Source organism: Anopheles merus, chromosome 3L (genome assembly GCF_017562075.2).
Source record: "Anopheles merus strain MAF chromosome 3L, AmerM5.1, whole genome shotgun sequence".
NCBI lineage: Eukaryota > Metazoa > Arthropoda > Insecta > Diptera > Culicidae > Anopheles > Anopheles merus.
The window spans coordinates 1616286-1629037 of NC_054085.1; the positions used below are offsets into that span (position 1 = coordinate 1616286).

Genomic DNA, 12752 nt, shown 5'->3' on the forward strand with positions numbered 1-12752 from the left:
GTGGATACATGGATTACCTTCTGCTTGCTGTACGTAGGTTTCAGCTGTTAGGAAGCAAATATTGGCCCGCCCTGGTTCCACTGTTGCTTCCTTCTGGTCAGGCGTGGTCAAGTCAGCGAAAGAGTCCTGAAGGATTTGCTTCCAAGCTGCACCGTACTGCTGGCCCTGCACAATAATGCTGGTGCATACAAGCACTTTCCAAACGATGCGGTTGGTGTCGTTTTCTTGTTAAGCTTAATAATAAATCGCACCCGTTCCATTGTTGCCAACCATCAGCTCAGTGCACTTTTGGTTTAATTCTATTTACCACTCAGCCCCAAAGACCCGAAGACCCAATCGAAAGCTCTCACCGATGCCGAGCTATGCAAATGTGTGTGCATTTGATTTCTGCTTGCATTTGCATGTTTCAGTCAGGTCGAGTGTGTATGGTAAGGGTCGACTTTTCAATTTCCTGCCCACAGCGCATATTTCAGTCCTACTGCCCAAAATGCACCCATCGTCACGCACCCAACATATCAGCTACACATGTTTGCAATGAACCTTTCGGTTGGACAGCGTAGGTTTCACTACATGAAAGCGAATTTTACCTCTGCGCCTCATTCTACATGATGTTATCGAGGGAAAATCAAATAGCTTGTTTATGAGTTGAATTGTTTGTTACTAATTTCCCTCAAGAAAAAGTGTTCCTCGTTCATAGAATACATTACCAGCATTCATCGCTGTAGCCCATTGAATGGGTTTGCTTATGTTTAGATGATGTTGGCAGAATTAGGGCAAAAAAAAAGAATATACAAAACACTCGGTACGAACCGTCATCGGCCTACACATCATCATTTAATCATTTATCTGGCATTGGCTGTTTTAGTAGATGCATTGGCTCCTAAAAGGAAGTACGTGTTTCCTATTCCTATTCAGACGACCGTACCAAGAACATCATAATCGTTTCATGGTACAAACAACCTATTCTTGTCTTACATGGAGCCGGAGTTTATGTCGAGGACAGACTTATATACAACAGATTGCTTCAGAAAAGAACCTCATCTTAACGAAACGGAAGCGAACGGCCAAGTTAAATGGCCAATTTAATGGCGAAATGTTACATTTAGCTTACTGATAGGTGTGAAATTTCCTGCTAAACATGAGGAGAAAATAAAAATATCATCGATAAACATTTTTAGTGCTCAATCGTTAAGGCGAGAGTTTCGATACAAAGTAACGATTAATTAATTAGATCGGTGGCTCGAGGTATTATGCTGTGTGATTATATTGCTGAGTTGTTCCTGTATTCGCTCACCCAACATATTAAGATTGGTTTTAGAACCATGCTAAGAAAATTAAATTAACTAACACTTTTATTAAGCTAAAAAACAAAGATAGAATCTAAAGATTCATTTCAAAGAAAGTGTGATTGATGTTCGAGTAATAAAATGAACCAATTACAGTGGTACCTCTCATTACGAGTTCAAGTGACTCACTAGTCATAGGAAAAAGCGCGGTGGCGGATTTAACGGTACGCGAACTGATTGGCCGCGGGGGGCCCCGTCAATTTAAGGGCCCTGTGGATGGTAATTGCAGCATATACAACACTGTGTACAGTAGTCTCATCGAGAACTTCTGTACCCAATAGAAGAGAGTCATAATTGGGGTTTGGTATTTGCTGTCTAAAAATGATCTAAGGTTAGCCCTTGATACTTTTTTTATTAAATCGTTTCATACACTTGAAAAAATGATCAATTATAATTATTCGTTGTTAGACAGTGTCTTAGATCGTCATCAGGAAATTTGTGATCTAGGTGTTAAACTGTACGCTAGTTCAAATTTCCGTTTACACGTTGACAACACTGTTAACAAAGCATACAAGATGCTAGGTTTTATCTTTCGACAATTCCGATAATTTAGTCATGTCTTAAGTCTTATGTCGTTGTTTATTAGCCTAGTGCACTGTTTATTATTTAATGAAAAAATAAACAAACTTTAGGGGCCCAGTAGTCGAGAGATCTGGATCAACCCTCCCCCCTCACTCCCCCCCCCCATTACAAACCATTACGGTGTGTTTAAATTAAAGCCAAATGCTATATCCCCCCCCCCTTATTGGACATCAACAGGGGGCCTCAATTTCTTTTACTGCTTTGATCGCGGGCGACATTTGGCAAAAAAACAGATCAAAAGATCTATTTTGTTTAGGAAATGCTATAACATTGTTATTAAAAGAACTCAAATAATATTTAGCCCTTTACGAACAAAGTTTGCTGGCGTATGGTTTTTCCTTTTCTTTAATATTTCCTAAATACATCGCTTTGAGAACGATCTATTTTGCTTTTTTTTTTTTGTTGGTCTAAGCAGGTTTTGTTGTTTGCATACATTTCCTGTTATACTTTTTCAGATATAAGCCAGTTTTGTCATAATTGTATTTTTTATGGTTTATATCTTTAGCACAAATAAGGTTCTAAATATTTTCATTTTTCATCAAATCTTTATCCCGCTTTCAGAACACATTTGTAGTCACGTGAAAGTCATCCAAGTGGCAGCGATTAACAGAGGAAACTCTCACTTCATGAATAAGTTCTTCTTCTTCTTCTTTTGGCTCAACAACCGCTGTCGGTCAAGGCCTGCCTGTACCACACTACTTGTGGGTTTGGCTTTCAGTGACTTATTGATCCCCCCATAGCAGGATAGTCAGTCCTACGTATGGCGGCACGGTCCATTTGGGGCTTGAACCCATGACGGGCATGTTGTTAAGTCGTACTAGTTGACGACTGTACTACGAGACCGGCTAAATAAGTGTATATCATGAATAAGTAGATCCAGAAAAATGCGCTAGAAACACTCGTTTACATATACCTTACACTTGTGCCTCACTCAATCATACGACACCTTCCCTCGTGGCAATAATTAGTTTTTTATATAAAACGATTCTTAGTATCGAAACTGAGCGATAATCCACATTAAAGAAATGATCAATGTTATCACTATCCTGATTCCGCATCGGTACCGAAAAACACCGAATTAAGAGAGGTATTTGTTCAGCATTTAGATTTGCTCGTTATGCTAAAAGCTCGTTATAATGGGTACTCGTTATGGGGGGCTTCGCTGTATTTATTACCATACATATTGCATTACTTTTAGAAACTCCATTATATAGATGTATGATGTATGAAGCATAGGAACGAAGTGATCATTTATTAAGTTTGTAAAAGCTAAGTTAATAGGTTTTAGTGGTTTATTTTAAATTGAATATCAACATTCAATTTCTCACAGGCTTATATTTTATAAGAATCAATTTACATATTGATACAACATGTTGTCTCGTTTTTATGCACACCATATTCAGTACAACCAGAGACTTTATAGCTAATCAAGTTACGGTATTTTATACTACAAGTATAATAAAAACGAAATATCATCGCTTATGAAAACGATTCTGCCCCTCGTCGGAAATCTAACCAAACGCCAAAAATGCACAATCCGTACCCCATCCAACATGCTAGAAAGGGAAAGGGAATGGTTTTAGTGGTGATACGTGCCGTCAAACCGAGACCGTTGCTCCCGAAGCTTAAGGATAATCGTAAAATGTGCCCAGTGTTGGATCATGATACAGGTGTTGACCGGGAGGTATAACGTGTTATTTTACGACAAGCGCGAGTACCGCCCGTCGTTACAGTCCCATGCGAGTTAAACCTTCGCAAAACTTCAGGTCGAATGGAAAAAAGCATCGCTATAGAGATTTGTGGAAGCATTTGAGATAATTTATCGGCGTATGTTTTGCTTGATTGAAGTGAATTTATTTTATCTTGTGCTGGCGCCTAAGTTTGAGTGAGGGCGGATAGCAAATACGTGTGGCTGTGTATGAAGAATCACAGGGTCCTTTCGTTACTCGGTGAATATTTTATGCAAAACTACCAAATCATTGCTGCAGGTGAGATAGCAATAATTTTGTTTTTTACATAATGTGTAGTTATTACAGCGCTCAAGCACACTCATGCACATTGAAAATCCATACGTTTGATTTAATACGTGTCTGGTTAAATTATAAGTTACTTGTTTTGTTTCGCTTACACTTATCAATAATATCTTGCTGTTTTATTTATTGTTATTAAAATCATACTGATATTTTATAAATTCAAAGGATACGCCCATTCTCATTTGACAGCATTTTAGTCAAGTCACCCTGTGTTGAAACGAAAAGATAAAATAAATGAGAAGATATTAGGAAATGGCGTCGGCCCTATCAATCACTAAGACCTAACCTCGATGAAATGCGCATCGAATAAGCTCGAAGCGGTGTTGAAGTGCTTGATTTATGTGAAGGCTTGGTTGTATGTACCCTAAACCAAGCGTATAAGATCAAAATCTGTGAAAAGAGCAAAATTGACAAAAACAAAAGCTTCAAGACAAACGAGCAAGAGTAACGTCATTTTTTCTAGCCGATAATATGTTGACAGAATGAGTCATACTACGCGCACCATAACGGGTGAGTAATTTATTTTATTTGGTTTTTCATTCAAGCGTAGTTAATAAAAATTGAGAAAACAACATGCTCTTCCAACAGCTGAAAGGCGGAACAAGAACAATCGATGGTTTATGGCAGATTTTCAGTCAATTATTTTTGCCAATCATCATCGTCACAGTTACTTTCGTCAACTTCTCTGAATCCTACATCAATGAGAAAATCAATTAATTGTGTTACGTTTGTTTTCTGCAAATTGAAAGCATTTGTTACTTACTATTGTTTGGCTCACATTTATTGTGACCTTCTAGTAGACATCTGTTGGAAAAGTATTTAAAATTTCGTCCATCAGTCGCACACACCGGGTCAAGTATATGAGGACAAGCGGCGGTACATTCATTGTCTTCACCAGCCCCTAGCTGCAAAAGCAAAAGTACAACTGCAATGGAAACACAACCGAAATTATAATTGTAACTCATTTCATTATGCACTTCATTCACCTCCAAACCTACCGATTGTACTGCAAAAAAGTTTCTTTTCCATGTTTCGATTATTGTATTCGCTTTTGTATTTAGTCACTTAGTTAGTTAGTCACTGGTAAGAATGCATCAGCGTGGTTTGTTTTTATAGCTGCGGATGCAAATTGGCAAATGTTGCACCGCAACGTTGCTCAACAGGTATGCTAACGCTCACCGATAACGAACAGGTTATTTGAGTTTTCAAGCGTTGGGTAACTTAGCAGTGATTAAACTAAAAAGAAGTTATCTTTTGAGTATAAACCATGTTATTTTGCTATCTGAATGTTGTTCGCATTCAAAAAGCAGGCTACAAATATCATTTCACTTTTATGGTAGACAGTTTCAACTAACCTTAACAAAACAAAACATAATGTGAATGAATATTGTACACTAGAGAGATAATCTGTAGCAGGCATGAGCAACCGGAGGCCCGTGGGTCACATGCAGCCCGCAAGCTTCTTGGATGGGAGCTATAACGTCCAACAGAAGGAGGTTAAGCACTTGTATGAGTATTAGCGTAAATGATAATTGATCATATGATCAAAGTTAATTCATTAATTTTTGATGTCGAGAAAAAATCGGTTTGCGGGCGGCTCTTTTCCATATACCTTTTATAAAAGGTTAATAATTGGTTGCAAAACCGCAAGTGGGCAGGCATAATGGCAAAAAATGGCAAATTTCAACGAAATTGGAAAAAAATTGGTAATTGAAAAAAAGGAAATGAAAAAAGAAATAATTTCGAATATCTCTCTTTAGCCTGAGGAATATTCTAAATTAGAGAAATGCTCAATGTAAGACGATCACGATCTTCATTTAAAATTAGCTCCTACAAAATGTTGGAGGAACATAAATAACATAGATCGTTACGCAAGTTTCACACGTTAAAATAGCATTTAGATTTTGCCGTTTTGCGAAAAATTCGTTATAAGGTGTACTTGTTATTAGGATTTCCATTGTACATTGAGATCGTGGGATTTTATGTTAGTCTCCTCCTATTTGGCGTAACGTCCTACGCAGACATGCCGGCCGGCCTATACAGGCTTTCGAGACTTAATTCATTACCACGTAGCCGGATAGTCAATCCTTGCTACGGAGGGACGGTCCATTCTGGGCTTGAACCCATGACGGGCATGTTATCGAATCGTTCGAGTTGACGACTGTACCACGGGACCGCCCCCGATAGTCATGTTAGTTAAAGATTTTAATTTGATCAAAAATATTATTGATCGCAATAGATGCGATATAGGAAACACACTTTTAAGATAGCTATTTGTTGTAGATTTGAATTCGAATTTGAATCTGTATGATGTAAAAAATCGTGCGAACAAAATCCGAAAAAGCAAGCACACGTGTGATACCTGAGTTGTGTACAGCGGTACTATTTGCTTGTTTTTGTACAGCGGATCACAATGTTCGGTTTTTATTGATTATACAAATGTTGCACAGCGGTTGACAAAGCATAATGTGGATCTTTTAGATCAGCGGTCGGCAAACTTTTGAGGTAAAGGGCCAAATTAAGTAAATGAACAAATGCCGCGAGCCAGGAGAATGCGGTTTTTTATCATTGCGCTTAAATTATTACAATTTAAACTTTTAGAAACCTCTTAGGTATTATCGTTATTTTTCTGTAATTATATCATCTAAGCTTGGTTCAAAATTGATGATACCTGCTTTAAAAGCTAATTGTAATCTTTAATCATTTGAGAAGCGGCAATAGATGGCCAAAAATGTGATTGGTCAAAAAATAACAAAAAAAAAAGGATCAATATCGCTTCTTGAAGACCCTATCCTTCCACGCCGCAAAAGATATTGCGGATATTCCGGGGATGATACAAAAGTCGTAACGGCTGAAAAAATATCAAAGCAAACGTGGAGTCAGTAATTATGAAAATGCTTTATGGACAAGTCATGCCATGTCATATAGATTGATCGAAAATATCCCCAAAATAGTTTAAAGGGAAACCAACTGATTTGTGTCAAATTAAGAAGAACGAATAAAACAAAATAAAAAAATTATCGCGTGAAAATGTATGGAGCTATTTTACTATATTTAAAACATTGTATTGCATGTATTGCGTTGGCGAAAGTCAAATGCCCTCCCCATCGCAAAGTCGCATGCAAAACTTTAAATAAAATTATTGTAACCAGGCTTTAGTGTATCTCATGAATATACAATTTCGTATGCGATTTCCTTCATTCCGAAAATCTTATTGACCTGTTGAAATAATGTTAAAATTACATAACGGTTGACGGTTGAAAATTGACAAATTTATGGGTTTATCAAAGGGTTATCTTTACCTGCTTTAACAAAATGATATTTGCACTTTGAATAGTAGTATCCCATGAGACAATAGAAAACCTTTATCAGTCACCTCACCTTAACACTTCTATCAATCGAACTCTAACCATGATGGCAAAAAAAGGGAACCAACCAACTTAGAAGCGTACGCGATCAACGAATAACACCCCGTAGCGTCTTAAATTGACTTAGTAAAGAAGTTTGTCGTCGCATAAGAACGTTACGGCGTTTTGGTCGCCAACATTTTGGCACTATTAGGCAACCATCAAAGCATCGAAAGAAAGCCCAGATTCATTTTTGAGGTTCCAAAAGAAGCAAAAAATGAAGACAGAGGGACAAGTTTCTACATTACTGCGTTATCTGGACCGGGAGATCGATACAACCCGCTAAACAGTGAAATAGTTCTTGAGAAACTTCTTCTTCTTCTTTTGGCTCAACAACCGTTGTCGGTCAAGACCTGCCTGTACCACTTTTGGGGTTGGCTTTCAGTGACTTTTGGATTACTCCCCCCCCCCCCCCCCATAGCAGAATAGTCAGTCCTACATAAGGCGGCGCGGTCTAGTTGGGGCTTGAACCCATGACGGGCAAGTTGTTAAGTTGTACGAGTTGACGACTGGCGACGGTCCATGAGACCGGCTTTCTTGAGAAACATGGACATATATATCAGGAAGCAAAATTCGCGTCCTCTGGCTTCGCAGCGGCAAACAATGATGCCAAAACTCACTGCTTTCATTTTTGAGGTTCCAAAAGATGCAAAAAATGAAGACAGAGGGACAAGGGTCTACATTACTGCGTTATCTGGACCGGGAGATCGATACAACCCGCTAAACAGTGAAATAGTTCTTGAGAAACATGAACATATATTTAGCGTTTTGTTCAATTTTCTTTATTTTTACTTTTCCAAATCGGTCTGCTCTCAAAATGGGCGCCAAACAGAATGGTCGTTCACGCCACGGAATTCTGACAGCTCTTGATGACAGCTCGTACTCTGCGTACGAGCCACGCGAACTGCACAGTGGGCTGCTACAGTACTCCCCTTCCAGACTAGGATACGTACTGTTGAAGATGGGTAGGAAACACCACTCTTCGGCCTGAACGAGTGGTTCTAGTCGGTGGTAACTCAGAAGAACTGGTAGGTGGAGCAGGAACACTTGCAGAAGATTCTTGTAGGATGTGGGCTGGTTTGAGGCGGTCTATTGATATAGATACTGTACGACCTTTCACGTTGACCTTGAAGATTTTTTCTGTTCGATCCATAACCTCATAAGGCCCTTCGTACGGTGGTGAAAGTGTTGGTCGTATGGAATCATTGCGAATAAAGACGAATTTACATGATTTTAGTTCGGTGGGAATAAAAATATTCCGAGAACCATGCCATGAGGTTTGTCTGGGGCGTAATGATCGCATGGCATTTCGTAAATTAGCTACAAACTCAGCTTCATTTGTTGTTTCGCCAATATCGTTGAAAAATTCGGAGGGAATACGAAGTGTGGTACCATAAACCATCTCAGCTGGTGATGCTTTAATATCTTCTTTGTATGTTGTTCTTAAGCCAAGTAGTATCACTGCGAGATTTTCACACCAGTGTTCATTATCGTGGCAGAGAAGAGCTGCTTTAAATGTTCTATGGAATCTTTCGATGATTCCATTGCTTTGAGGATGGTATGCAGTTGTACGCAGGTGAGTTGAACCTAACAGGCGGTTTAATTCCAAGAAGAGTGATGACTCAAATTGTCTACCTTGATCAGAAGTAATATATTTCGGTACACCAAAACGCGCAATCCATCCCGAAACTAGAGCATCAGCTATTGTAGAAGCAGTCATGTCCGGAATAGGTAAAGCCTCTGGCCATCGAGTAAATCTATCGATTATAGTCAAGCAGTACCTATTTCCTCTGCTGATTGGAAAAGGACCAACTATGTCGATGTTAATATGGGAAAATCGATCGTCTGGAGAAGGGTATTGGGATAATGGTGATTGAGTATGCCTTGATATTTTTGAACGTTGGCATTGTATACAACTTCTCGCAAAGGCAATGCTATCTTTTCGAATATTTGGCCAAACGAATCTTTCGGTCATCAATTTGGCTGTGCTTCGTGTCCCAGGATGCGATAAATTATGTACCGCTCGCAGCGCAATATTTCGAAATGATGGTGTGACATACGGCCGAATACGATTAGTAGAGCAATCACAATATAATTGTGTGTTACTGCCTGGAATCTCAATTAATTTTAATTGCAGCGACGATTCAGTTGTACCTTGCAATATCTTGCGGAGTTCCTCGTCATTTTTTTGATCATTTGCCAGCGCAACAAAATCCATCGAAGGCAATGTGTGTATAGCTGATATGCGAGACAGCAGATCGGCGACGATATTTTCTGTACCATTTATGTGGCGTATGTCAGTAGTTATTTGGCCTATGAAATCTAGTTGACGGGCTTGCCGATCAGAAGCTTTGTCGAGTTTTTGGCGAAATGCATATATAATGGGTTTATGATCAGTGTAAATATGACAGCTGCGCCCTTCCAGCATATACTTAAAGTGACGCACTGCCAAATATATTGCTGATAATTCTCGATCGTAAGTACTATACCGCAGCTGCGCTTTATCAAATTTTTTGGAAAAGAATCCCAGGGGTTGAACGTTTCCCTCCACAATTTGATGTAATACAGCACCAGCGGCAATGTCTGAGGCATCAACCCAAAGAGAAAGCTCAGCAGATTTAGCAGGATGAGATAATAAGGTGGCTTGTGCGAGTTGTTGTTTACATTGATCGAAAGCTGCAAGAGTGTTGTCAGTCCAGGACAAAGGAGAGCAGTCGTTTCGTTTATTTCCCGGGATCATGTTCAATAATGGAATTTGAGCTTCAATGGCATGAGGAATGAACCTTCGATAAAAATTGATTATTGCCAGGAATCGTTTAAGTTCCTTTACTGTCGACGGAAGGTTAAAGTTTTGGATGGCTAGTACACGATCAGGTAATGGGCGAATTCCTTCAGCAGATACAGCGTGACCCAAAAAATTGAGCTTATCGCGACCAAATTCACATTTAGCTACATTAATGGTCAGATTGTGATCATTTAGTCTCTCAAACAACTGTCTCAGATGTTGTTTATGTTCATCGAGAGAATTGGACGCTACAAAAAGGTCGTCGACATAAGGGAACACAAACTCTAAGCCACGCACAACTTCATGTATCAATCGCTGAAAGGTTTGAGCCGCGTTGCGCAAACCGAACGTCATGAATAAAAATTCGTACATTCCGAACGGCGTCGTAATAGCTGTTTTCGGAATATCATCCGGATGTATAGGAACTTGATGAAATGCTTTTTGTAGATCAATTTTAGAAAATATGCATTTACCTTGTAACATTGATGTAAAATCCTGGAGATACGGCAACGGATATCGGTCCGGAACAGTTTGAGCATTAAGAGCACGATAGTCTCCACATGGTCGCCATGTTCCATCTGCTTTCTTGACCATGTGGAGAGGGCTAGCCCAATTGCTGCTTGATGGACGACATATTCCCAATTTCATCAAAAGTTCGAATTCGTTACGGGCTGCTTCGAATTTTTCTGGTGAAAGTCTTCGAGGTCTAGCATATACAGGCTGGCCAGTCGTTTCAATTCTATGCATAACAGAAGACTTAGTTGTTGTACCCATAGGGGCGAGGTGTGTTATTTGTGGAAATTCAGTTAGTAAATCTACAAATGGCGACGCCGCGGAAAAAGTTTTCACCGAAATGTCAATATCTCTGGTAAGAAAACCACGTGACTCTAAATTGGTAGTGTTGTCTATGAGGCGGCCACGTTTTAAGTCAATAAGAAGATCAAACTTCCGTAAAAAATCTGCTCCGATGATACCCGTTGAGACATCAGCAATGAGAAACGACCACACAAATTCACGACGGAGGCCGAGGTTTACTTTCAGTAACACTTCACCGTATACTTCAATAGCAGTTCCATTAGCGGCGAACAATTGGATAGACGAAGGCTTTACTCTGGCTGATTTTAATCCTTTTGGAACGACGGAAACATCCGCTCCAGTATCGATAAGAAATTGCATATTAGTAGAACAATCTGCAATTTTCAGTCGACAGATTGTGGCTGCCGAGGAAAGTTCGCCATTTTCCTCCACAGCATCAGCAGAGTGGCGTCATTGCTGGCTGGAAGAAGGCCAATTACCTACAGAGCAAGGTGCGCGACATACTCTAGCATTACTTCCGTAAGTACGATGATACCAGCATGGCCCATTTGATGTGTCTCTAGCGCGATCAGCATCCGTACTACGTGCGCGAGAACGGGATCGACCTTGGGGGTTATTAGGATGGATCTTGTCAAATCGTTTCGATAATGCGTCGATTGCCAATTTAAGATCCTGAATCTGTTGATCACTCGATGTTACATTGAGAGCAGTTGTAGTTGTTTCCTGACCGATAGAGCTAATATTTCGTAAGCTCATAGATTCGACAATAGCATCAGCTATAGTCGTCTTGTCAGCGGCATCACCACGCGAAGCAATTACTGCTGCTTGGGCATGAGCAGGAAGTCGAGCTGCCCATAAGTCTAGCAGCAAGGTGTCCCCTAGAGAATCGCCGGCAACTCGCTTCATCTCGTTAAAAAGATGGCTAGGCTTTAAATCTCCAAGGGGCATTTCAGACAACACACGATGCAAACGCCGCTGCTGGCTGTCAGCGAAATGTTCCGTCAACTTTGATTTGATATATGGGTATTTTCCACTAGTTGGAGTATTCTCGACAATTGTGCGAAGTTCACCAAGTTTCTGCGGGGGAACCTGGGCCATGACGATATTGTACCGTTGAGAGTCATGTTGGGCGGTGATTCCAGATGCAGCAAACCAAAACTCGAGGGACATAAAATATGCGTCAATGTTGGTGTCGGCCATAACTGGTGGGTTAAGACGCGGGGTAGCAATTGCTGCAACAGCCGCGGATGATGATGATGATGATGCTACACTTTCACCAGCATAAACATGCTGAGCACACGGTACAGTTGCGTTCTCGTTCTCCATTGTTTGAATTCGTTCGTAATTGTGAAAAATATTGACGGATCACGTCGGGGTCACCACTTTAGCGTTTTGTTCAATTTTCTTTATTTTTACTTTTCCAAATCGGTCTGCTCTCAAAATGGGCGCCAAACAGAATGGTCGTTCACGCCACGGAATTCTGACAGCTCTTGATGACAGCTCGTACTCTGCGTACGAGCCACGCGAACTGCACAGTGGGCTGCTACATATATATCAGGAAGCAAAAATCGCGTCCTCTGGCTTCGCAGCGGCAAACAATGACGCCAAAACTCACTGCTTTCATTTTAGGTTAATTTTAGCAGAAATTGGATATGACACCTTAGTCCGCAAACTGGTACAACATCCGTCACATGTGTTCCATCGATTTTTTCTGGACCAACATGATGGAAAAGCTTTTCTCTAAAAATTTTTTCGAGAAAACTTAGGATGCCTTCGTTCATCA

At 40.1% G+C, this 12752-nt stretch overlaps 1 protein-coding gene across 1 annotated transcript; it reads right to left on the bottom strand.

Annotated features, from left to right (window-relative positions):
• Positions 1–4432: 4432 nt before the first annotated feature.
• On the bottom strand, positions 4433–5144 carry LOC121598291 (enhancer of split M1 protein-like). The gene is made up of 3 exons (XM_041924906.1): positions 4960–5144; positions 4725–4886; positions 4433–4653 (listed from the first exon to the last, which is right to left on the bottom strand). The coding sequence occupies exons 1-3, from the start codon at positions 4988–4990 to the stop codon at positions 4601–4603; spliced, it is 246 nt and encodes an 81-aa protein (XP_041780840.1). The 5' UTR covers positions 4991–5144; the 3' UTR covers positions 4433–4600.
• Positions 5145–12752: the final 7608 nt, after the last annotated feature.